Source organism: Peromyscus leucopus, chromosome 6, assembly GCF_004664715.2.
Source record: "Peromyscus leucopus breed LL Stock chromosome 6, UCI_PerLeu_2.1, whole genome shotgun sequence".
In the NCBI taxonomy this organism is placed as follows: Eukaryota; Metazoa; Chordata; class Mammalia; order Rodentia; family Cricetidae; genus Peromyscus; species Peromyscus leucopus.
The window spans coordinates 8,389,359-8,416,723 of record NC_051068.1 but is presented as its reverse complement, the minus strand read 5'-3'; the positions used below and the strand labels follow the sequence as shown (position 1 = coordinate 8,416,723).

The 27,365-nt window shown below is 45.1% G+C and overlaps 1 protein-coding gene across 1 annotated transcript in view; it reads right to left on the bottom strand.

Annotated features, from left to right (window-relative positions):
- Positions 1-26,592, bottom strand: part of Tnik (TRAF2 and NCK interacting kinase) — a 413,176-nt gene extending 386,584 nt beyond the window's left edge. The window contains 1 exon segment of the mRNA XM_028875813.2: positions 26,136-26,592. Coding sequence (XP_028731646.1) covers positions 26,136-26,192 — 57 coding nt within the window. The 5' untranslated portion in view covers positions 26,193-26,592.
- Positions 26,593-27,365: the final 773 nt, after the last annotated feature.

Sequence of the window (27,365 nt, the reverse complement as noted above, 5' to 3'; positions counted from 1 at the left end):
ATAGGTGGGACTAACAGAGAGGAGAAAAGAAAGAACAAAAAGGCAGAAGGAGTCACTGCCAGCCGCCGCCATGACAAGCAGCATGTGAAGATGCTGGTAAGCCACGAGCTACGTGGCAAGGTATAGATTTATGGAAATGGATTAATTTAAGCTATAAGAACAGTTAGCAAGAAGCCTGCCACAGCCATACAGTTTGTAAGCAATATCAGTCTCTGTGTTTACTTGGTTGGGTCTGAGCGGCTGTGGGACTGGCGGGTGACAGAGATTTGTCCTGACTGTGGGCAAGCTGGGAAACTCTAGCTACAACTAATGGCTATGCAGTCAAATGGCTGTGAAATGAGAGAAGTGGGTGACACAGAGTATAAACAGAGCAGGACAAAAAGTCTACAACTACCCCGGGGATCAGACTGAGGACTGACTGCAGCTGAGATGTTAATACAAGAGTGTCTAAGTGACAGAGCTTCCTAGCTGATCAGGGCGAAGCTAGGGTGTGTAGCATTGACTACATCCCAGCTGCCCCTTGCTGGGGCCACTATTCTGGCCTCATGTTCCAGGCTCATTTCCCACCTCATTTCAGCTCCATATTACAATTCCAGAGTCCCAAATCTCTCCTAAACAAAGAACACACTTCCCTGGAATGCACACCATAGTTCTGCCACTAAAAAGGTGTCTCCACTACATAATTTGATAATGAGGTATAACAATAACACAGAGTTTTCGTTTTATGTCTGTGTTTAGTAGACTTTAAAATTCATCCCAACACACCCTAGCTTCGCCCTGATCAGCTAGGAAGCTCTGTCACTTAGACACTCTTGTATTAACATCTCAGCTGCAGTCGGTCCTCAGTCTGATCCCCGGGGTAGTTGTAGACTTTTTGTCCTGCTCTGTTTATACTCTGTGTCACCCGCTTCTCTCATTTCACAGCCATTTGACTGCATAGCCATTAGTTGTAGCTAGAGTTTCCCTGCCTTGCCCACAGTCAGGACAAATCTCTGTCACCCGCCAGTCCCACAGCCGCTCAGACCCAACCAAGTAAACACAGGTTCAAAACCAGGGTCTATCATTTTGGAAACACCTGTCTCTACACCTATAAAATTAGAATAGTACATCACTTCAAAATGTGCCAGCAATAAGACAACTCGGTGGCTATTAATGTGGTTAGTCCAGTAATTATCACACAGCAAATGGTATAACATGTCTGTACCTTTTATAAATGTGGAATATTATAATGTAAATATAGTGATGAGTAATAAAGCTGCCGTTATTACTATTATAGCAAGTCTTACTATTCTATCTTTACTATATGAATTACTGCAGATCAATTTGAGTACAGTCATGTGTTCCTGCGATCTAAGAACTGCAGAGCTGATGACCAACTCTAGGAGCAGAGATCATTGCATGGCCACCCTAGCCTAACTGAGACAAGAGCTCTTGGCTAAACCACCTGCCTGCCAGGCCCTGCACCAGCACCTGGCACAGACAGTCCCTGAGTCTCTGCTAGCTCGATGAACCTCCTGCCATCTAACTACTCTGCAGTAAGGGCCCTGTTCTCCCCGCCTCTCCAGTATCTCCATACCTCGTAGACAGCGTGGTGTCTGCTTGTACTATTCAGAACTCTGCCAGTCTGGAGGAAAGATCACAGTGGTCCTTGGCACCAAGCTCCCGGCCAGCTCTGTCCCAGCTGTTGAACAGCTTGAGTCTCCTCTTCCTTCATTTCTCAGGGGTTCTGGACCACAGTGGCTGCTACGGTCCACAACAGCTCCCTTGGCCTACCAGAGCTACCACCCCACTTCTCCCCGTGATTGCTACTCCTTCCCACCTTCCAGTGTGACCCACAGGGCTCCTGCTCCTGGAACACTGGAAATTGCTGTTGCTTCAATGAAAGGAACTGCTTTGAGCATCGTGTCCTCCTGGAATCGCTATGCAGATATCAAACATCATTGAACATCATGTAAAGTAGCAAGTAAAGGATCTAATTCCTCTAAGTTAAATACATTTTAAAATATGGAGTGCCATTTGAGACAGAGCTGGTATCAGGTGAGGAATTCTCAACAGAAGGACACAACATTCCACCTCTGGATAAACGGCAGCTCGTGTGTCCCTGGCTGCCAGCCCTCATCATGCCCACCCTTTAGGAGATGTAAGAGACCCAAGTCTGCTAGACAGGCAGCAGGCTGATCACAGTTCCCTGGCACTGTAGAGGATGCAGGTGGATGCTGCAGGGGTACAGATTTGTAGCTTCCAGGTGTAATTTCCTCAGCTACAACTTGTAAAGTGGATGCCTTAGTTGAGTCTTACGTGGTCTATGGCTAAAGCAAGAACAGTGAAAATCCAAACATCTGGCCAGCAATCACTATAAGAAATAGAATCTACAGGCTAAAGTGATACACAATAGATGCAGAGTGACTCTGTTTCCTTTCTTGTTGTTGTGATGAAATGACCCAACAAAAGTTACTTATGAGAAAGGGTTTTAGCTCACGAGTGAAGGTTATAGGCTCTCACTGTCGGGGAAGCCACAATGGCAGGAGCTTGAGACAGCTGGTCACATGATCTCTGCAGTCAAGCAGCAGAGAGGAGGAAATTAATGCACTCATGCTTTTCCTTGGCTCATTTTTCCCCTTTTTATTTTATTTTATTTTTTACATAATCCAAGACTCAAACCCAAATTCACTTGTAGGCAGTTCTTCCCACATCAATTAACGTAATAAAGACAATGCCCCACAGACACATCCACAAGTCACTCTGATGCGGACAGTCCTTCACTGAGACTCTTAGCTGACCCTAGGCTGTGCCAACTTGACAATTAACCAGAACACATGGTGGAAATCTTCTACTGTAGTACAACTAATTTTATCCCTAAGAGGTGATTGTTTACAATACATTAAACCCACTCTGTAACTCATGACGATTTGAAAACTATAGAAGGAACAGTGATTTGCCTATGGAGCAACAGTAGGTGGGAAATCCTGACACCACAGAGGGGTGGGGAGTGGTTAGCTCACAGAAGGACTTGCCAAGGTAGGAGCTTAGCTTCTGCTGTGAGTCACAAGAAGTATTCATTTCCTGAATGAAAAGACAGAAGGACACAGACAGGGTTTGCCTTCCGAGGGATTACAATGTCCTCCAGGGGAAAGGAGCGGGAGACAAATGGCCTGGTACTACCAGGTCCAGAGAAGATTCCAGGCTGAAGGGATAGCAGAGAGGAGACGCTGCACCCGCCACCGAGAAAGGAGAAAGCTAGCAAGGAATGGCTGCAGACACGGCATCCTGGTCCTGGCTCCAGAGCCCTGCTTCCTCCGAGCAAGGCTTCATTGTCTGTAGTTCCTTACCTTGAAGGAAGCCATAATTCTGTCTGTAAAATACAACACACTCTCAGGAGCACAGGATCCCAGGCAGGCAAGTAGAAAGCAGCAGTGGTCGATAGCTCAGGGCCTGCCACATAGGCTTGAAGGCCTGAGTGCAATCCCAGCCCCTTTGTTTTTAAGAAAATATTGTGTTTGGTTTTTTAAAGCCAGGTGCACACACTTGTAATTCCTAGGCTGAGAAGGTACAGATGGATGGGATCCTGGGGCTCAAGTCGGCCAGCCTAGCCTACGTGGTGAGCCCAGGCCCATGGAAGACTCTTAGAAGATGGTGGACAGCACCTGAGGAACAACATCCAAAGCTGCCTGACGCACACGTCAGCTTCCACATCTCTAAAATTCAGTTCGTGGGTGACTGTAAAATGCAGCTTCAGTGAGATGACTGACACTCAATGAAACAGTGGTCCAGTGTGTGCTGAATGGCAAACAGATCTAAAATCTGCACTTTTTATAATGCATGTAACATTATGAATGTCCTGTGCAACAGTACAACTATTACACATGTACAATCACATATGTACACACACACACACACACACACACACACACACACACACACACGCATGCACGCACGCACGCACGCACACGCACACGCACAAGCACAAGGCGGCACCAGAGTCTGTCCCTTTCAGGTGATGAAGAGGTGAACTTCCTGGAAATTCCACTTCGTGGTCTGATAGGGGGTTTGCCCATGCAGCATGTGGAGCTGGTCCTGATGTAAAGCACAGTCCAGCACAGTCCATCTTCCCACTTGGCTCCGGTGTAATTTAGATGCCACCAAACTCGCTCGTATCATTTTAGCACGTCTCTGTCGCTCTGCAGAGATCCATCCTTCGTGCAGTCCTGTCCTCGCCCTAGCCTGCTTTCCGTCTCTGGGTTTGCCTTTTCTCCAAGAGGCAGACAAACAGAATCACACGACGAGCAACATTCATATTTCATTCCCTTTGTGGCGTTTTTAAAAGATTTTTTCACATTGCAGTATGTATCCACACTTCATTTGTATTGCCAACTAGTATTCCATTGCTTAGGATCATATTTTATTGCCCTTTCTGTCAGTTGAAAGATATTTGAGGGGTTTTGCCACCTTTTCACCAATAAGAATTAACTCTACAACCAACAATCACGTCCACATTTTTAAAAGGCGGTATGTTTTCACATTGCTTATGTAGGTATCTAGAACAAGAATCATACATAGAAAGTTTCCATTTAATATTTCAAAAATAAGCCCAACTATTTTCCCAGGTATTGGCCCACGCTATTATCCTCTCTGTAACACAGACGTCTACCAGTTTATCCATATTCCAAGGTCTGCTGTACCTTTAAATTCATCTATATTTCTGCTATGGATGCACCATAGCTGAGGTCTGGTCAAGATGACCTTTGAACTGCAGAGTTCACATAGTCTCACAATTTATTCACCTTCCAAATTATACTTTAATGCATTTTTTACGTTATTTGAAAGCATGCTTAAAATGGTGATACCAAGTCAGTGCCAAAGGTAATAATCATAGGGATAAAACATTTATCAAAAGAGAATTATCAAGGAGCCAAGCAAGACAAATAAGAATGTGCCTCACACATGAAACAGAGTCCCAAAGAGGACAAAACCCTGCTTGTGAATCCTACGAATTACCCACAAGCACAGGAGGTCAGAAGCCAGTTTCTTTGAATCTGAGACTGTTAGTTCTGTATCAGAGGATGAGACACAAAATAGAGAACCACATGCAGAAAAGAAAATAGAGGCCTGGCCTCACAGGGCTGAGAGCCTAATAGTCACAGGAAGCTTTGAATGCACCAGGCCCCCTTTGTGTCTTAGCTGGAGTTACTGTTGCTGTGATGAAACATCACAACCAAAGTAAGTCAGGGAGGAAAGGGTTGACTGGGCTGACTCTTCCACATCACTGTTCATCATCGAAGGAAGTCAGGACAGGAACTCAAACAGGCAGGAACCTGAGGGCAGGAGCTGATACAGAGGCCATGGAGGGGTGCTAATGCCTGGCTTGCTCTTCATGGCTTGCTCAGCCTGTGTTCTTATAGAACCAGGACCACCAGCCCAGGGATGGCACCACCCACCATGGGCTGGGCCCTCCCCCATCAATCACTAATTAAGAAAATGCCCTACAGGCTTGTCTACAGTTTGACGTTATGGAGGCATTTTCTTAATTGAGGTTCCTTCCTCTCAAATACCTCTAGCTTGTGTCAAGTTAACATAAAGCCATCACTTTGCAGACATGCACATGAATTACGAAAGATGTGGCAAAGCCTGCACCCTCTTCCCACACAGAAAATCCACCACTGTGTGGAACCCGGGCCTGGCTTCACTGAGGTCTTACTTCAAGTATCACCCTGTTCCACTGAACTTGCACAGTTCCTTGTATTCACAGAGGTGCTTCCTCTGGGGAGGGTCCCTTCTCATTTCTAGCAGTGAGGACCTAAAGTAATTACCTAGGAGTGCAGTTGGTGACAGGGAGGATTAGGTGCTCAGCTGGGCAGGTCCCCTAAGATTTCAGTCACTCAAGAAAAACAAGGAGAAACTGGGAGTGAGTTATGAAGACTTAAAGAAACACTATTCCTTTTCCTCCAGTCCCTCCTCTAAAACACGTGACCTTCCAAATGCCACACCTATAGTTTTCCTCCCTAAACAAAAATTGATTAGATTCAAGAAATGATGGCTACAGCCAATACTAGTGCCAGTTACATCTTTCAAGTACTCCCCGAGAAAACAGACTATGATTCAGACCCCAAATTCCAGGCACATACCAACTTTGGACATTGTGGCATGATGGCATGGCCATCTACAGAGTTCATGCTTGAGTAACATGCAATCGAGTTACAAAACAGAGCCCAGCCCTCCAGTCTCATAACATAGTAAGCTTATGATTGTGTTGGGCCAAATTCACAGCCACCCTAGGAGAGAGGTTGAACACACCTGGGCCATGGCTGACCCAAGCAGCGCCTGGGTGCTGAGTCCACACAGGCAGCATAAAGCTCTTTCTGTTGCCCAGAAAGAAAGTATAGTTCTCGCTGCCTGATTCTAGGCCTGCTGTTAGATAAGAGGGGACTGGAACTTTGGGAAGAGAAAGTGCTTGGTTTTGGCTTTGCTAAGCATCTAGGCCCCAGGACCAGAACCCTGCAAAAGGCTTTACAGCAGTTTCAAATGCATCATTTCCTCCCACCAGGCCTGTGACATCACTGTTAGGTAGCTAATCAGATATAAGAAAAACATATGAGACATTAGGCAGGCATTTCCGTTGTACTGTTTTGAAACAGGGTCTCATGCAGACCAGGCTGGCCTTGAACTTGCTGCGTAGCTGAGGACGACCTCTTCCTCCAGGTGCTGGGAGGGAAGGCATGCATGACCACAGCTGATCTGGGTGTACTGGGATCTAACGAAGGTCTCTGTGCTGCTCGGCAGACACTCTACCAACTGAGCAACAAAACCAGCCCCACGGGCAGACTTTTGAAATAACAGAAACCCTGCCTAAAATGTAGTTTGGCACAGTGGCCTCTTTGGCCATTGTCCATTCTCGCCCCTTGGGAATGTGATCTACTCTACACTCGGCACTATTGTATAGTCTGAATTATTTCTACAGAGATCACAAGCACCAGGAGCGACAGGGAGTCCAGATCAAGTCCCGGTGAAGTCACTGCCCCTAAAAAATAACTATCCCTCCCATGTTCCCATCAGGATATTTTAGGGGACTGAATGTGCTACCCTCTTTGAGAGCAGCTAATAGTCTTGACAAAAATGGTTGAGCAACTAACTCCCTGACACTTCAATATCTAAGAAAGCTGGAACTCTTCCCCCAAGTCTCCAGTATTGGGGAGGACGTAGTCATCTTCAACAAGATTTAATTTTCATGACAAACCATCCCTTTTCCTTTTATAAACATGTTCTAAGAAGAGGTCATCAATTGGCCTTTCCAAAAGCAACTTCCTTAGTAGTGTGTGATATAAAATTTGGATGCATAGTCACTGTCAAGCTGTACATACACTTGCTTTGACAACCATCATTGGCATCAAATTCCCTCCAAACAAACAGACAGACAACATAACCAGTTTGCTTATCTAACAACTGGGGATTGAATAACAACATGGGACACTTCTGGGACTGAGATGGAAGTGTTTATGGGTTGTTACAGTAAGATGCACTGGGTTTCTCAATAAGGAAATCCACAGATACATTCTGTTATCCTGGTCAAAACAAAAACAAACAAACAAAGCAGTAATGACTTAGGCTCTGACTTAGTTTCTTTTCCAGCTGACAAGGCCTAGATATGTAGCACAGTAGGAAAATGCTTGCCCAGCATGTGCAAGGTCCTAAGTTCAAACCCTAATACCAACAAAAACAAAAACAAAACAAAAACTGACAAAAGCAACTTAGGGACGAAAAGATTTATTTCAGCTCAGTCGCAGGTTATGATCCATTATAGCAGGGAAGTCAAAGACCCAGGAGCTGGAGGGAGGTGGTCATATGGCATCCACAATCCAGAAGAGACAGCAAGACATGCATGTTTCCTGTTCTCCCCCTTTCACCTCTGTAGCTGAAGTTTTCCTGGTCCCACCTGCTCCTGCAGCCCCATGGTCAGGACAAATCTCTCTCACCTGCCAGTCCCACGGCTGCTCAGACCCAAGTAAACACACAGAGGCTTATATTAATTATAACTGCTTACTACTCCATTAGCACAGGCTTACTACTGACTAGCTCTTACATTTAAATTAACCCATAATTCTTATCTATGTTTAGCCACATGGCTTGTTACCTTTTCTCAGTTCTATCTTGTCATCTTGCTTCCTCTGTATCTGGCTGGCAACTCCTGACTCAGCCTTCCTCTTCCCAGAATTCTCCTTGTCTGCTTGTCCTCATGGCTATACTTCCTGTCTGGCTACTGGCCAATCAGCATTTTATTTATCAACTAATCAGAGCAACACATATTCACAGCATACAGAAAGACATCCAACAGCACTTGAGAGAGATTTGTCCTGACCACAGAGCCGCAGGAGCCAGGCAGGACCAGGAAAACTTCAGCTACATTTTGTGCCCAATGTGGGGCTTTGAGCCATATAGACCTAAGAAAGTTTAAAGATTCTGAATGCACAGAAACAGAGCCACATTGGGCTTCCTAGTCTCACAGTCTCATGCCAGCAGCAGCACAGACTCATCTCCTGACAGCTACCTGTGAGATGGAGCTGGCCACCAGCTGCCATGAGCTAAGCAGCATGGCTGTGGATTCCCACCACAGTACACAGAGGCATCTCCATGCCACACAGTGTGGTGTGTGGTGGATTTAGCCTTTGCTAGTGCAGAAAAAAAAGGAAAGAAAGAAATGGTTTCTGGGCTACATGCTGCTTTGATGGAGGCATAGACTCACTGCTTTCAAGAGTTGGTGATACTCATGGCTCCCAGAGCTAGTGGTCATATGGGGAAGCTGAAGTGGGCAAAGTCAGCAGCCAAGGCTTCTGCTTCAGTACTAACCACTGCAGTTTAAAGCACTAGATTCACAATAAGGCAGATTTAGATGAAATAAGATTTTAATTGGTTTACAATGTGTGTAAAAATGTACATAGGTTTGGAAGAGAGAGGAGAAGGAATATAGACAGTTATGTAAAGAAATAGGAAGTTTTAAAAAATGAAGTCTTTAAAGAGAAAGTAAAAGTAATATAAAAAATAAGCCAAGTAAAGATGGAAATCACAGAGTCTGGATTATATTGTCGTTGGGATTTTTAACTGAAGAATACATTTAATTATAAAGGCTTCTGAGTTAAACCAATATGTATTTATTTGTTTGTTTTTCCAAGACAGGGTTTCTCTGTGTAGCTTTGAGCCTTTCCTGGACCTTTTAAAGGTATCTTGACTTCAAAATTTGAATTTAAGGATATGTTGCTTTGGAAAGGAGGCTCTGCTTTTGTTTCCACAGAAAGCAAGAGGCTATGGATTTGTCCCAGGTTAAGATGGATCAGATTTCATCAAGCCAGACCTCCTGAACCTTAACAGATGGTACCTATCAACAAAGGTTATAGCCAGTATTCCCAGAACTTGACTCAGATTTTCTCAGGATCCCCAAAAGACTACCAGCAACCCCTATCAGCAGGAAGTAGCCTAGAAAACTGCCTACATTCTCAAAAAATAAATTATGGATATTAGTCTTTGTTAGAGATTGGTTATAAATTGTTACTGGTCATAGTCAATATCTTTCTAAAAGAAAAAAGGAGGATAGGATATAGATGTGATAGGATAAAAGGGTAGATTATTGAATCTACTTTTAAAGAGCAACAATTTGTTTGAAAGTGTGTTACATTTATATGGATTTTAGTTTACTGATAGAAATTTAAAGTTAATTTTGTTATACTGTATGTATATTTCTACTCTTGTTTAAAGTATTTTGTTTGTGCAACTCATTTGAAATTGTAGTATATAGTTGAGAAAAACAGATTAATAGTTAATCATCCACGATAATCAAACTTGTAGTTATATTAAGTTTTTTAGGTATACATAGATATATTTCAATTAGGTAAATAATCTTCTAACACTTCAAAGACCTATAGAATATGTCATTTAAAATGTTTTAAGAATTTTACTCTCTGAACATTGAGACATGTCTGCTCCTGGCAACCCAAATCTACTTCAGAGAAGATAATAGGCATTGAAGAAACTCATTATGGAATTTGCTTTCTTTGTAGCAAGAGTTAGCCACTGGGCAAAAAAGCACCCTTGCGTTGACTGATTGACAGTATGTTATATAAACTGGTCATGCAGGACCCATAGGAAAATGACCACTGAACTTTGTAAGATGCAATGGTCCTTCAGGTTCCTGCTTCTCAAAGGATACTACCAGATATTCTACAGGACATATGGAGAGGCGACTGAAAAACTCTAAACCTAAAGGCTGAAGATAGATGCCACAACATTACAGAGGAACTTTGGATGACTGTCCAGGCAGACAGCTGTCTCTGTCATTTCCAGAATTTTGGAAATTGCTTACAATGCTTTTCTTGTTTACTTAGGTAATATTATATCCTTCTGAGGTCTTTGATGCAGTTGAAGACTAGGTAGTTATAATTTTCCTTGGTTATGATAAAAGATAAATTAGATATGAATCTTTAGACTCACAAGTATAGAAGAGATAGAATATTTTCTACATTTTTGCCAAATACAAATAGACTAGATATTGTAATTGTAATTTTTGTTTGATAACTGTTTTGTTACATGTAATTTTACTATGTTAAAGTTAAAGCCTTCCTCTTTGATTAGACAAAAAAGGGAAAGTGCTGTTGGGATGTTCTGTATGCTCTGAATATGTATTGCTCTGATTGGTTTACAAATAAAATGCTGATTGACCAGTAGCCATATGAAAAGTATAGGTGAGAGGATAAGCAAATGAAGAGAATTCTGGGAAGAGGAAGGCTGAGTCAGGAGTTGCCAGCCAGACACAGAGGAAGCAAGATGACAAGGCAGAACTGAGAAAAAGTAACAAGCCATGTGGCTAAACATAGATAAGAATTATGGGTTAATTTAAGTGTAAGAGCTAGTCAGTAATAAGCCTGAGCTAATGGCTGAGCAGTTATAATTAATATAAGCCTCTGTGTGTTTACTTGGGTCTGAGCAGCCGTGGGACTGGCAGGTGAGAGAGATTTGTCCTGACCATGGGGCTGCGGGAGCTGGGCAGGACCAGGAAAACTTCAGCTACACTCCTTTCTTACCCAGTTTAGAATCCCCTGCCTATATGAGGTGGGTCTTACTACTTCCATTAATTTAATCAAAATAATCCCCATAGACATGCCACAGGCCAGCCTAGTCCACACAATCCCTATTGAAGACTCCCTTCACAGGAGATTCTAGTCAGGTGGACAATTAGCAACCATCACAGTCTGCAAGTAGAAATAGGGCTAAGAATATGCAAATATTGATTCCATTTTAAAGCATCTGATTGATTGATTGATTGATTGATTGACTGTCTATGTTTGTGTATGTATGTGCACATGAACATGTACACATAGATGCAGAGGTCAGAGTACAACTTTTAAGAGTTATTTCTCTCTTTCCACCATGCTGGCTCCAGGATTGAACTCAGGTCAGCTTAGCAACAAGTACCTTTATACCCTGAGCTATATTGCTGGCCCAGAATTTTTTTTTTTAATTTTTACTTTGGCCTTCAGGCAAATGTCAGCACCTACTGGAGCTTTAAATTAAATCCTTATTTCCATGAAGAGATTGACACCAGAAGGTTACATCTTTTTAACCATGAGAAGCTAGGGTTTTTCTGCATCTTGAATAGACTTACTGAACAAAATAACATTGCCAGGGCGATGGCTCAATCAGTAAGGTGCTTGCTCTGCAAACATGAGATTCTGGGTTTGGTTCTCAGGACCCCAGTAATAAGCCAGGCCTGGTAGCATGCATTTGTATCACCAGGACTGGGGAAAGGGGTGGGGAGAGCTGGGAACCTAGCGTCACTCACTCATCAGCCCATCTAGCTGGATTTGTGAGCTTCAGGTTCAATGAGAAACCCTGCATTAAATTTACGGTGGGAAGATCCCCTCCACATGCATGCACACATACCCCCTCACACAGATCTACACACATGATATACACAAATGCACTACATGTAAAAGAGGGGGATAAGGGGAAATGATAATGCACAGGATACCATCTACTAAGAATCCACGCTGCTGAGTTCTCTGTTCCCTGCTGGGTAAACTACACGGGTCCTTGTTCTGATCACTGTCAAATTCAGCAAACATGAAGTTATACCCATAAGGAGACACTGCTCAGACCTGTGTCCTAAGCAGTGAGAAGTATTTCACACAGTCAAACTGGGGGCGTTAGAGATGTTTCATTTCCTCGATGCATTTCTTTATGATGTATCTGACTGTGCCGTCTAGTCTATTACCAAAAGAAATTAGGAAGCCACAGGGCACAGTCATGCCTCCGTGCCTTTCTCTACTCCATTTAACTCACTACAGCAGCTTGATCTCAGGCCAGGGTACACACTAGAATATAGGAACTCAGCTCTAAATTAGTGTTGTTTGTGTTTCAGATCTCTGAGGACCAGAGTCACAGTTGACATGAGTCTTGACATGAGCAGATCACCCCAGCCAGCTGGGTCAGGCAAGGACATCAATGAAGTGCAGGTACGTGCCAACGCCACCATCAGGCTTAACCTAGCATCCCCCAACGCCCCACTCTGTAACTGCCTAGCATTGCATTGGTTTCCAAAGAACAGTCAGCACCAACTTCCAAATGTGTACATTTCTCATGGCTCTGTTCGGGACTGAACTACATTTTCTATCCAGATTATAATCAGAGAGGGTGTTTAATTGGATAATGTTTGCAACTACTTTGAAGATATAAAGTACCCCACAAAATGCTAAATATTATTATTATTGTTTAAATATAGTTTGCAATTACTGCTTACAACCTATTCCACCCTCTTCCCTGCTATAACTTGATTACAGGCAGCTCAAAAATACCTAGAGGTAAAAATGCTGAAACCATGTCCATGTGAAGCTCTGCATATTACCCTGGGCGTAAATAATTTGTAGGCATTTTAAGGTGAGGGTTGGCTCATAAAAGCTAGTAAATCAAAGCAGTTTGCCCCACATGACTGACAGCCATAGAACTGTTTCAGTTTTAATAGTTTCTTACTTATAAACCAGGCAGAGTATCAGGGTGTACTCCAGAATGCAAGCTTGCTCTCTCTCTCTCTCTCTCTCTCTCTCTCTCTCTCTCTCTCTCTCTCTCTCTCTCTCTCCTCCATCTTCTACTTTTCTCCTTGTAATCTTTTTTTTTTCTCGCAGAGTTGATGATCAAACCCAGGGCCTTACAAATTCTCCACCTAAACTACACTCTAAACCCTCTGCTGTAATCCTGAAATACTTAAATTCTTATAAAAAGTATGTTATAACCAAGATTTTAAGTAACTCTCTGGGAGATAAAGTCCTCTCTACTGGCTTCTGGATCATATGCGATCTTAAGTCAAACCCCCAGATTAAGCGTTCCCCGATTCCTGACCCCAGATGCAGCGTTCCCCAACTCCTGACCCCAGATGCAGCGTTCCCCGACTCCTGACCCCAGATGCAGCGTTCCCCGATTCCTAACCCCAGGTGCAGTGTTCCCCAACTCCTGACCCCAGATGCAGTGTTCCCCGACTCCTGACCCCAGATGCAGCGTTCCCCAACTCCTGACCCCAGATGCAGCGTTCCCCGATTCCTGACCCCAGATGCAGCGTTCCCCGACTCCTAAAAATGACAAAACTCTGAATCTGGCACCACAAGTCACTTAAAACAAACTTGCTGGAGGACTTTCCAAAAATAATGGCAGATTTGTTGTAAACATCTCCTTCAAGCATTGCACAGGGAGAGTAGTGAAAGAACATCAGCCGTGTGATTAGGTTTGCACTCTAGGGTAGTGTTTGTTGGTTAAGATAACAGTATCATCATAAGGAAGAAATCCTCAGAAAATAACTTCTAACAGCACTACTAAGGTCATCAAAGACGGAACTTGTGCCCAACACTGAAGCCGAGTTCTACTAGTTCTGACCTTCTGACCAGGGTCATCCACAAAATGACAGCTATGTGGGTGCCAGTGGGGAAGTGGCTTTGGGGACACGAGTCAGCCATATGCTCAGCCATTTAGCAGCGCTGTGCCTTTCCTTTGGTAAATTAATTGCTTTTTCTAAGCTTCTCATATTTGTTTGCAAATGATATCACATACATCCTAGGAAATTGGAGAAGAATTTAGCAATGTTGAGAACTTTCCTACTTTTACTCTAAATTACACTTCCAAGAAATTACACTAGGGAAAGGGGGGCACGAAAAAACTTATTTATAAAGATGCTTATTGAAATACTATTTATAAGGGTCAAAAAGCTTGATATGGTCTCCAATTTCATCAATCGGAATTAAATATTATGACACATCTTTGTAGTAAAATATTCTAAATATTCTAAAAACATGATTAGAAAATTAAACATTGACTAAAAGTCTACTAAGTACTAAATGTTTTAGCTATGATAACAATTCTAGACATGAATTTTTAAGATAAATACTAAAATCTTTATAAATGAAGTAACATGATTTTTCAAGATCATATGGAAGATGAAGTGGTAAGGAGCTCCGTGGAAACATGATTCATCATGAGGAATGCTAAAGGCAGAGATATTTACCAACTTTGTGTGTGTGTTTTCTTAATAAGAGTATTTTTGAGATTTAATTCAAACTGCATAAAATTCACTCTCTTGAAGTGGACCAGTGACTTTTACTGTATTTACATAGTTGAATGAGAGTATTTAGACCATCAGCTCCAGCAATCATTAAATCACTTTATTTCTCCATGGATTTTTCTAGTCTGGAAATTTCTCAGAAATGCAGTCATACAACAGGTGGTGTGGCTTCTTTTACTGGGCTAATGCTCATCCATATGGTAACACAAATCAGCACTTTCTTTTATTGCTAAAGGCTATTCCATCATATGCTGTTCTACTTTGCTCTCTGTTGCTGTGATAGTCCATGGTCAAAGGCAACTTAGGGGAAAACCTAGTTTAGTAAACTTACAGTTCCAGGCCATGGCCTATTATTGAGGGATGCTGGAACAGGAACTCAGCCAGAAACCATGGAGAAATGCTGTATTGGCCTAGTCACTGGCTCATGCTTTCTTACAGAATCCAGACCCATGGCCTAGGGATGGCACTGCCCACAGGGTCCATAGTAGGCCCTCTCATGTTGACCTTCAATGAAGACAGGCATGTTCACAGGCCAATCTGATCTGAGAAATCCCTCCATTTAAGTTCCCTCTTCCCTGATGACTCTAGGTCTAGGTTGAGTCAAGCTGACAATAAAAACTATGAACATGTGATAAACTGCATATTACTTATTCATTAACTGATAGGAGATTGGTTTCCTTCTTAGAGCTACATTAAAGATCCATACACATTTCAGTATGGATATATGTTCTAACTTGGGTATATACTAAAAGTGGATTGCTGAGTCAAATCATAATTCTAAAATTTAACATTTTGAGGAGCTGCCCAATTATTTTCCAAGTACTAATATGCCAGAATTCTGTTGATTTTATGTAACTTTAAAATATCCTATAGTAATGTCTTAGGGTTTCCATTGTTGTGAAGAGACACTATGACCATGGCAACGCTTATAAATGAAAACATTTAATTAGGGTTGGCTTGCAAGTTCAGAGGCTTGGTCCATTATCATCATGGCGGGAAGCATGGCTGCACACAAACAGACGTGGTGCTGGAGAAGGAGCTGAGAGTTCTACATATGGGTCAGTGGACAGCAGGAAGAGAGAGAGCCACTGGGCCTGGACTGAGCACTTGAAACCCCAAAGCCCACCCCGGTGACAAACTTCCTCCAAAAAGGCCACACTGCCTAGTAGTTCTGCTCCTATGAGCTTGTAGGTTCTTTTTCCTTCAAATCCCACAAGAAAGGAGGATTTTTTAAAAAACCGTCTCAGAGACAATCATCAATAGCATGGAGAAAGCTTGATGATTCAGTTTGTGTGTGTGTGTTTGCTTGCTTGCTTGTTTTGCAAGTAAGGAATTGCGTGCCTTGCCCACACTTACCAGCACACTGTATCCTCAGCCATCTTTTTATTATTATTATTATTATTATTATTATTATTATTATTATTATTATTTTGAAACATAGTCTCTCTTCAAGCTGCCCATACTGGCCTTGAACTCACTTTATAGCTCAAGCAGATTTTGAATTTGTAACTATGTTGCCCCAGCCTTTCATGTAGCTGAGATTACAGGCCTGTACCATGAGGCCTTGATGATCGTTAAGTTAACACAACAGGTTTCAGCTAATATATGAAATACAATCTTAATTCTTTTAAAGCTATTTATTTAGCTATACATAAGAAAAGTTACTAATCCGTATATTGAAGTATATCAGTGGTTATCATGAGAACCATATGGAACCTCTTTTTGTTTGTTCATTGTTACAAAATTTTGTGTAATGGCCCTGAGTTGCTTTTATAATGAAATTAAGAGGAAACTTTGTTTCTTCCATTAAAGAAATTTTTAACAATCCAGCAGTTTCTGCTCACATTTAGTCTGCGTTTTTGGACACTGGAATCCCTGGGCCGCCCTGATCACACAGGGGCTTGGCCCCTACACATATTTCAAGCTCTTAAAGTTAGACTCTCTTGGCACATAAATATTAGCCGTTTACTCATTTAATGAGCTGCTTTCTTGCTTATGCAGTGAGAGAGACAGGGTCCAGAGCCTTGCTCACACTAAGCAAGCTCCCCACCACTGAGCTACAGGGCCCCTGGTGCGCAACTTCTTTTGTTTTAAGATAGGGTGTAAAGACTGTCCAGACTGGGCTCAAGCTTGTAAACATTCTGTCTTAGCCTCCTGGCCGGTGAGCCTGCACCACCGTCTAGGGAGATACTCACCTATACTGCGATTCCGGTTATGCTTTCCTCCACCCCACAGTTACAGAGATCTGAACGCTTAACAAGTGAGAATGTTTTATTTCTATATAAAAGCAACTTTGCCAGCATCTTTGTGGCCACACTTTGCCAAGTTTATTTTTGTACTGTAGGAAAAACAGATTTTCTAAGATGGCCTGGATGTTAGCAAACCAGTTGAGTGATGTGGAGGAACTGGACCCAGCTCTGCTTTGGGGCTTCATCCTGCAAGAGAGGGGACCTCTCTGAGCTCCAGTGTCTACTTACAGAAGAGGTAAGTTGCATCACTAAGCACTAGGTAGAAAGACTGATAGACAGATGTGTCAACAGTTAGGTATCTAAACACAACCACCCGTGGATTTTCATTTCATCTTTCCTTAGTTGAATGATTCAGTGGCTTTAGCCTGTGGTCTACTTTTATCAGAAACTGGCACACAATTTTTTTGGATGTGTGAGGCAACATGAATAAATATGATCCTTTATACATAAAATAATTAACTTCATGAATTGGACTAATATTTACTTGCTGAGTATTTATCATGTGCCATGTGTCAGGCAATGTTTTAAACACCAGGAATAATGCATACAGCAAGATCTCTTTAAAAGCAAAGCTCTAGATGCAGTGGGGTGCACAAATGTTTTTGTAATTCTAAATAGTCATAATTATTTTAAAGACAATAAAAACCTGCATTAAATACTCAAAGGGTGGGTGACTTAGAGATATATAGGAAAGACCTGCCCCTGAGTCAGCACATGACTCTCACAATCTGAAGAGATAACACATCAGAGCAAACCTCTGTCGTAGACACTTGGTGATGCTTGGCTCTGGCAACATGACTCCATGTAGTGCCCTTCCCCACTGACTAGGGCTAACCTGAATTACAGACAAGAAAGCAGGAAGTTGTGATGTGTTACTTCCAAGACTACATCCTCAAAGACCGTTGCTTTTATCTTGTCCACTGAAATTACTCTGTCTGGGAAAAAGCGTTGCCATGTCACAAGGATTCTCCAGCATGACGCCGTGAGTCTGTGCTACTTCTCTTTCTATTGTTATGATGAAGACCATGACCAAAAGCAGCTTTGGGGAGGGAAGGGTTCCTCTGACGTATATATCCTGGGTCCACTGAGAGAGGCCAAGGCAGTGCTTGAAGGAGGAGGCCATGACGAGCACTGCATACTGGCGTGCCCCCCAGGCTTGCTCAGCCTGCTTTCCTAGACCGTCCAGCACCACCTGCCCAAGTGTGGCACTGCCCCCAGTGAGCTCGGCCCGCTCACATCAGTTTAAATCCAGAAAATGCCCTACAGACTTGCCTACAGGCAATCTTATAGTAGCATTTTCTTAACAAAGATTTCCTCCTCACAGATTTATCTAGATTTGTGTCAAGTTGACAAAAACCAACCTGTACAGACCTCCTACCGTCTCCAAACCCCTTCCACCCATTGCTATCTCTGTCAGGATAAAAATTTAAGGTCATCTTCCAGTGGATTTCCAGAAATATAACCCTTCCTACCTGTTATTATTTTTCAATAAAAAGCTGTTCTAAACATCACAAAGATATTTAAAAAATAGTGAAAACACCATGGTGTGAGTATGTGGACACACACACACACACACACACATACACACACACACACAAAACCATCCTTTAGATTCTAATTCTCAGAATATGAAATCTCTCAGGATAGAATATGAAGAAATTGAAGCAATTTTTGAGATAAGAAAATTCTAGAAACAAGGACTCTCCTACACAGGATTTGGTGTTGTATTTCTCATGATTACTGTTTCTAAAACTGCATTGTATGTAACAGGCATCAAGGCATCCACTGGAGGTGTACTCTCCATAAAAAGTGTCCCCTCAAGTCATGCTACCTACAGAGCATAATTGAACGCACGTTCCCTGAGACTGTGTCTCGGCCAGTATGGGACTGCTTTTCTGAAGTTTCTGTATCTTCTGTAGGCAGCCCCACCTCCAGACCCTCTAAAAGGACTGCCCATGTATAGTTGTCAATATGATGTCTATTTTTTCGTTGTGTGAGAAACCCTGGAGAGAATTCCCTGGGAGACACAACATGCACTCTGCTTTCAGGAGACTTGTTGTCTAGTAGATGTGATCTAAGAAGGCACATCCTGAGTATTGGGAGAGAAGCATGAGGTCAGATCTGTAAGTGGCAGAGAGAACTTGTACTTGAGAAAAGAAAAGGACACCTGTTTAAAAATGGTGGCCTATGTATGTTTGTTATTGGGGAAGCAGGTACCAGGAAGGACAATAAGGTAGGATGTGCCCTAAGGAGAATCTATCAGGTGGAAGAATTGTTCTTTGTGTTGGTAGGAAGCTGGCTATTAAAATGAAAGAGCATGGTGGTAGACCAGCTGAATGGCAACTGGTTTAGACCTTGCTGAAGTGTGGACTTTGGTCCATAGGCTAGGAAGTCAAGGAAGGCCTGATTAAAAAAAAAAAAAAAAAAAAACAGTGACCAGAAAGAAACCATGCTTTAAAAGACAGACATGGCCGGGCGGTGGTGGCGCACGCCTTTAATCCCAGCACTCGGGAGGCAGAGGCAGGCGGATCTCTATGAGTTCGAGGCCAGCCTGGTCTCCAAAGCGAGCTCCAGGAAAGGCACAAAGCTACCCAGAGAAACCCTGCCTTGAAAAACAAAAAAAAAAAAAAAAAAAAGACAGACATGGCTGCCGTAATGAGGCTGGTCAGGGGAAGGCTGGGGTGGAGGCGTAGGAGGTGGGTCTGGTCATGAGTGTTGCCCAGGGAAGAGTCATTCATTCCACGAGCTACAGAGAAGAGCGGAGACAATCGGATCAAACAACAGATATTCAGAAAGAATATTGATGCTTGAAGTGGAGGGAAAGTTTGTTTTCAGGATTCAGGATATGTTGGGACAACTGGGCTCAGGCTGAACAAGTAGGAAGAGGTAGAGGGGATTATCTTTTTCTAAAGGTAGCAAACTTCTAATCAGAATGGGAGAAACCATCCCACAGGTCCACAAGCTTTCCGCATAGGAACCTCACATTTATATGCACAGAAGAACATTTAATTAAAAAATATCATGGAGATGTTCTTGAAGTTCTCAACATAATGCTAACAAACTAGCCTAGATTTCCCTCTAAAAGAACTACCCTAGCCCCCAGGATGGAAACAGCAATGTGACATTCAAGCATCTCTCAGTCTCCAGTTATCCCAACTTCTGTCAGAAGCATAAAGAATGCCTCACCCAGCTGGGCATGACGGCCAGGATTCCATCACAGCAGCCCAGAAAGACTGCTCCCCCTGAAAGAGGAGCAGTGTCAAGGCAGGGAGGGTATAGATTCATTCGGAGCAGAAGGCAGAAAGGGCAACCAGCAAGACTCAGAGTGACTAGCTTTCAGGGGGCCTTAGAGATAGTGGGAGGGGATACTTGAAGTAGGAACGGCTTCTGAAGTGCTTTCATCAATGAAATTCCCCATGACCTCCTAAGTAGACAATTATGCAAACAGCAAACCAAGGCTTGTGTTAGACCGTGTATTAAAGATTACTCAGGTTAACAATGAGTACTAAAAATGCTTACGCCTATTTCAATGATCTTCTGCTAACTAATGCTGCATCCTATCTTTTTTTTTAATGTTCATTGGTGTTTTGCCTGCATGTATGTCTGTGTGAGGGTATCAGGTCCCCTGGAACTGGAGTTACAGACAGTTGTGAGCTGCAATGTGGGTACTCGGAATTGAACCCGGCTACTCGGGAAGCGCAACCACTGAGCCATCTCTCTACCCCTTGCTACATCCTATCTTATTAGGAGGCCATGTCATTGCAAAGAAAGTATATTTCACAGTCTGAGAGGAACAACAAAGTCATCTAGAGGGAAACTGCTGTGCCCTGTCAACCTAAGATAACCTTCTCAGTCCACGCAACTTTACCAAAATCCTATTGTAGACCAAATTTAATGAAGTGCTCTGGGGCAATGAATTAATAATGTGTCAAGAATTCTTTAAGACCTAAGAGACTCCTGACCAGGTTTTAAGCACAAGGCTATTAATGTATCATCTTTTAAGTGTCCACTCCATTCCATTCTCTCTGAAAAAGAAAAATTATGAAAAGACATGATATAGTGTGTGCGTTTGAATAATGGGTCATCCATACAAAAAGACAAGAAAGAGAAAGTGCTTTCACAAATAAGGCTGATGAATGATACTAGTCCAGAAACACAGTAATCTTTAAAAGGCTTCTGAGTGTCCTTTCTCCTCTAGAATGGATGTCTATCCTAGAACCAAGCTCAACTGAGGACCCAAGAAAAGTATACAAGGCTACATGAGCACATAATGCTGTTTCAATGCTATTGAAAAGAGGCATCTTCACTGAATAACAGTTGAGGAAGAAACTTGTTATCAACCCCTGGCTTCCACAGGCATGGACACATATGCACATACACACACTCAAATGATGTGCCTTCTAAGCCAGACACGGTGAGCACACGCCTGTAATCCCAACACTCAGGAGCTAAGGCAGAAGCATTCACAGTTCAAGGCCAGTCTAGGCTACAGAGTGAGTTTCACACCATCCTTGGCTGTATCTTAATAACCCGTCTCAAAAAACAAACAAAAAGCATCCTTCTGCATCTTCTGCCAGGTGCAGTCACTGGGATCAAATGTTGGTGAGTTGGAGCTTCCCATAAAGTTCTATTGAATGACACATTTGTTTGCTGCCTTGTGATTTAAATGCTCTGCCATGGAGTCTTTGACTTTAGACCCCAGGGGGATGAAGACAAACAGCTGTCCTTCCATCTTTGTGCTGCTGACACTTAAGTGGCATGCCCCAAATCACAGAACTTACAGGATGTGCACAGAGAATCCGGACGCTCGTGGCCATTCCACCTCATTCACACATGCATTCATTCACGCATATACTCAGCCCTTCATTCATCCACTCATCCAGTCATTTATTTAACTAATGAGGCATCCAAACTCAAATGACTCCATGGCCTTTAACAAACCTCTTGTGAGGAGGCAAAAAGAGAACCTCACACCCCTTGTAACACAAGTATGAAGTCTGCAGTGAAGAGATGCATGCAAGCTTTCCAAATGAGATCAATTTTTCAATTTGGGTTTTGATGGAGGAAGACATGGTTAGGGTCTGAGACGGCTCAGTTGGTCAAGTGCTTCCCACACAAGCATGAGGACCTGAGTTTGGATCCCCAGCAGCCACACACAGAAAAACACCTGTCTGTGGCAGGGATGGGTATGGAGGCAGGGTGGAGATGGGAAGGGTGCTGGGGCTTGGGGACAAGCTAGTCTTGCCCAATCAGTAGGCTCCAGGGTGAGTGAGAGTAGAAAGGGAGAGGAGAGCTCTTTGGAGGACCTGAGTGTGATTCTCATATGGCAACTCACAACCATCTCTACCTCCAGTTCTAGGGATCAGACATCCACTTTTGGCCCCCTCTGCAGGCTCCCAGAGGTACTTGGTGCACTGGCATGCATGAATACATAAAAAATTAACTAAAAAAAAAAAGGTAAGAAAAATAGAGGATGTCACCCGACCTTGACCTCTGGCCTCTACATTCACATGCACACACACATGCATGACACCTGTCTGTGCACATGCATGTACCAACTTACATATGCTTACACTGCACACACATATGGGGAGGAGGAGAGGAAGAGGAACAAGAATGGCTAGGCCAGGAAGGCAGGGGGGTAGAGAAAGGTGGGTGTAAGTCATCTCATGCTTTTCAAACAGAAAAGTGTGTCTGAGTCCTGCTCCAAGCTGAAAGTACAGGATCAGCACCCTGACCTTGAATGTCTGACACCGTGGGCCAAGCTGAGGAGAGCCAGTGTGCTCCAGTTCAGAAGCATGCTAATCTTCAAAAAGCTTTCTGGCCGAGCTCCCTCACAGGCAGTCGAGCATCATGGTGGATAATTTCATCTTCTAATACAGGGATGTCTCAAGCAGGCATGACTCAAGCCCAGGTCTGAATAGGGGATTGTTTGCAGTAGTCAGTGTGCACGTACACACGTTTTCATACACCCACATAGACAGAGTTTATGTCCATAATACTGTATGTAATATCCGCATCTACAGTGATTGTACAAAGCATGCATGAACGCCAGAAACCTCACACACAGAGGCATCTGAATAATGTGTGTGTCTGGACGGACCCCCGGGACATGTTCAGATGGAGATGGGTTACTGAGAGGCTATGCGCGCAGGGCAACCGTCTGTGCTACGTGATTTAGATCGCCATTTGCCTACAAAGAAGGGACTGAAAGAAGGCAGGCCAGGATAAATTCCAAAGGTGCCTAATAGCTCTGCTCACCTGCATTGGTAAGTTCTCTGCTTCTAGCAGGTTGTCCACTTTTATGAAAAAAAAATTCCTTGACCCTGGTCCAATGACTTCTCTTGGCTTCCCCTTCCCCCGACCCCCAAGCAGAAGACATGCCACTGATTTCCTTTTCAGCTACAGATGATGTGTCTTAGAGAGAAGACTGAGGACTCGGGAACCATAGATTCTCTGCTCCAGCTGCTTTATCTCCCCTTTGGCTGTGTGACCTTGGACAACAGACTTCCCCTCTCTGGGCTTCAGTCTCCTGGATGACACATGAGAGGAATGGCCAGTTCTTTTCCAGCATTCATCTATGAACCCATCCCTACCCAACACCCAAGATTCAGTTGAGCTTCATGAACCCTGAGATGGAACTCAATAAGTTGAATTCTGATGGTCCGTTTTCTAATGAAAGATCCCACTTCATTTCACACACACAAAGCAAAACAAACAAGAACAAAACCCAACACCAAAATCGTGCGTGATTTAAGTGATAGGGATACTGGCTGCTCTGGTTTGAGTTATGCATTGTTCCTATTTGGGGGAATTCTAGACGGGGCCCAGTCTGGGATCACTGGCTGAGAACAATGAGCCCCCAAAGTCAGAAGGGGAAAGGCCTCTCTAGACAGGCGCTGCTTTCAAATCCCCAAGCGCAGGGTTTACAAAGAGCATTGATTGTATACATTAAAGAGCCACGGGAACATGGAGGGGCTGGCAGGCTGACTCACTGACCTTGCCTGCATTTCAGGGGTCAGGCTTTTCCTCAGGAGGTGCTCGCTTACAGGCTTGACTGCAAGCTTAGGAATCAATGTCTCCACATCTGGGGAGCCTTCTACACTCTGATGTGTGTGGCCCACCCACTAGCCCTGGGAGACAAACCTGTCTGCAGGTCTCCTCCTCCCCAAGACGGCCTGAAGCTCCCAGGCCTGCTGAGTACAAGTGTCTTCCAGCCAGCAGCTCCCCAGACTCCCCAGGAGCTGTAGTCCGAGCTCTTGGCAACCCCCAGTGCAGGCAGAGAGTTCATTGAGCTTCCTGGGTGACAAAGAGTGATCCCAGGGCACCATGCAGAGATACCTGCTCCCACACAGATTGCAGGGCACAGGTCTCCCCGGGGTGTGAACCAAGTAGCTCTGATGGCAGCTTCTGTGCTGGGCATCTTGCCCACAGGAGCCAATCCCCCCGCCCCCCCTCAACTTAAGAATCACGTCAGGGAGAATGATGCTATGGTTCTGGCTCAGCTAAATCACAAGCCTGGCTCATTGTTCAGGCCTACCTCTTAGCCACTCCTTCTTCCCCAAGTCTGGGCCACTGGTCCACCTGGTTAACTCACCCGCAGCAGCTCCCAGCCAGAAGTAAAGGAGGGCACAGTGGGTAAGCGGGAGCCACACATACACTTCCTTGCCCAAAGCACCCACTCTGCTCCCAGCCCCCACACTCGGCTGCTGCCCACTGGTTCTGGATGTGGCCTTCGGGCTCCAGAGAAACAGTCAGCTTACTGTAATCATGCATGAATGAGCTCTTGCTGCCCCACTATCACCGCAGCCCGTTTCAAAGGGCAGTCCATTCTCAACCTGAGCACTGCCTCTGAATCCTTGTCTCTGGACCAAAAGATAAGGAAAGGGCCAAGGATTCAAGGTGTGGGCAGAACAGAGGCTCACAGAGCCTGAAGAAAAAGTACCACTTCGATCAGACAGGTAGGTAGCATTTATAAATGTCTGTAGAGAAAGAGGTAAGGGCAGGAGACACAGGTCAACGGCCCCAAGACTGAGCATCAGTCTAACAGTGTGTTCCGGAGGACCACTGAACTTCCCCCCATCCCGGCAGTCGGTGACGTGAGCCACCAGCCTTCAGTCTCACCTACCCTCGGGGCATCGAGCTTATGCATTGGCTCTTTATTTTATTTTTAGTTCGGGAGAGGAAGAAACTAGTCGTACTGAGATTGGTGTCCAATCTTCCTCAGATCCCTGTTGCCACCGCCACCACCCCTCCTTACCCCCTTCCTGGCAGGCAGCATCTAATTAAAATGGCAAGAACGCTGGGCTCCCTTCCCCGAAGGAGTGTGCTGGGATTAGGGGTGGGGGTGGGGAAGCGTCGAAGCTGCAGTGGGATTCCTGGCAGTATGATCTCCAAACAACAGCAAAATGGATTCTAGATCACTAAAGTCGTATTCAATACAATGGAACGACGTCTGAGGTGTTTCAGGATGAAGGTAAAGGCAAAGCATTTGGGGGAAGGGAAGGTGTTCTACAAAGGACTGGTCACAGACCCGGGAGACACACACACACACACACACACACACACACACACACACACACTCACACACAGTCTCTCCAGGGAGTTCCGGTGTGGTGGGGAGAAGCAGCTAAAGCGTCCCTTTCACCTGCTGAAGTTCAGCCATAAAACTGAAAGGTCACAGTCACCGAGCTAGAAAGGCACAGGCAGGGCTGAGTTCAAACCGCAGATAAAGGTGAGTGCACACTGGCGTTTGGGGAAGCGCGGAGCCGGAGCCCTCGCGCGGGAGGCAGAACCCGGGAGGCCAGCCAGTGGCCATCTACCAGACCAGCCCGGAACGGCAATTGTTGTCCCTTGGAGCGGCAGGGTCGGCTGGTGGGGACAGCTAGGCTCACGATGGCATCTTGCAGGTAGCTGGCAACCTTGAGGGACCAGTGCCTTTATTCTTGAGGAGATTCTTTTTGCATCCAGGAGCAGTCGGGTCTCGCGCCTTGGCAGGAGACGGTTGCTCGGGTGCACACACACACACACACACACACACACACACACACACACACACACACACGCCTTTCATGTAATTCTCTTACACCGACGGAAGACGAAACTGACATAAGCTCCACCGGCTTCCTTGCGGAGCCCTGGGAGAGCCGAGGAGCACAAGGGCAGCCCAGCCCCTGCTGTAGGGGTAGAAGCTCAGCCTAGAACCCCATCCGCTGCCCCGGAATCAGGACAGGAAGCCAGGGCACGTTCCCTCGCCCAGCCCCAGACCATTGGAAAGAAAGGAGAAAACACGTTCTGCTCACCCTCAGGGCGGAGAGATCGATTTCATCCAGGCTGCGAGCTGGGGAGTCGCTCGCCATGTCGACTCTTCGCGGGAGAAATGGACCAAACCACCCCGAAGCGTCTGCCTTGGCAATTCCACCCTGGTCTATTTCGCTCGCGTCCTCATGCGGCTGTCCGCCAGAGAGGCCCGGGGCCCAGCCTCCCCCGCCCACCCGGGCCCCACAAGAGTCCGGTGCCGATCTTCCGAGAGCGTCGATCCGCGGGATCCCGAGCCCGACCTGCGCGGATCTCCAAGCCCGGAGCCGCGGTGCGTGTGGGCTGCGCGCCCTGATCGGCTAAGGGCGCTGGGGCTGCGTGGGTGTATTTAAATGGGACATGCTTCTTTGCTTGTGCGTGGATGGCGGCTGCATTGGCTGTTATAATGAGACATATCAACTCCTCCACTCAGCTGGGGGGGTGGGGGTGGAGAACCACACAGAACTGTCTATCACCGCTTCCTGGGAGGAGTGGGGGGGAGGAGGCGTGGTCTCCGACTGGGGAGAGGCCGCGCTTCCTGACCGGGTCCCTCTGCACTAGCCAGGGTGGGGGAGGGGCGCGCACCCTTTCCGCCCCAGCTTTTGCGGGTTAATAGTGCTGAATCGGAAAAGCCGATCTTGAACCTCGCTGGGCAGGGACCCGAAGGCTATTTTTTAATGTGTCCAATTTGTGCAATGCACCAAAATGGCCCTTCGATCGCATCTTGGGGTTTCTTGACTGGGTTCAGATGCTCTAATGGTGAAAAGGTGGTGAGGAGAGGCAGCGGGAAAAGACAGCACCGTCCTCCGTCCCCCATTAATTATTTGTGGGGCTGGAGTAAAGGCGGGCCGGTGCAACCGGTGCATATAAGGACTTGTGCGCAGGGAAGGGGATCCGCCTCCCGGCGCAGAGCCGGTTGGGGAGAAGCTCACAGGCTCGGAGCGCACAGCCCGGCTTTGGCACCAGGCAGTGGCCACGGGGTCGCGGTCGTTTGCGGTTCCCGAGTTGCAGGAAGGCAGGCCCGGATCATCCGTAGTTCTCTCAGCTGGGTAGATTGGCCAGAAGGTGGAAAGCCTGGAGATGGGAGCTCCATCTCGACATCGCCACACCCAGGACCTGCGCGTGCCGCAATTCCCCATGGAAATGACCGAATTGAAAAAGCAAGCTTGCTCCCTGGGTGCAGTAGCTCGAAGGCTTCAGGTGACTCCCAAACCAACATTAATTGGGCGACACAC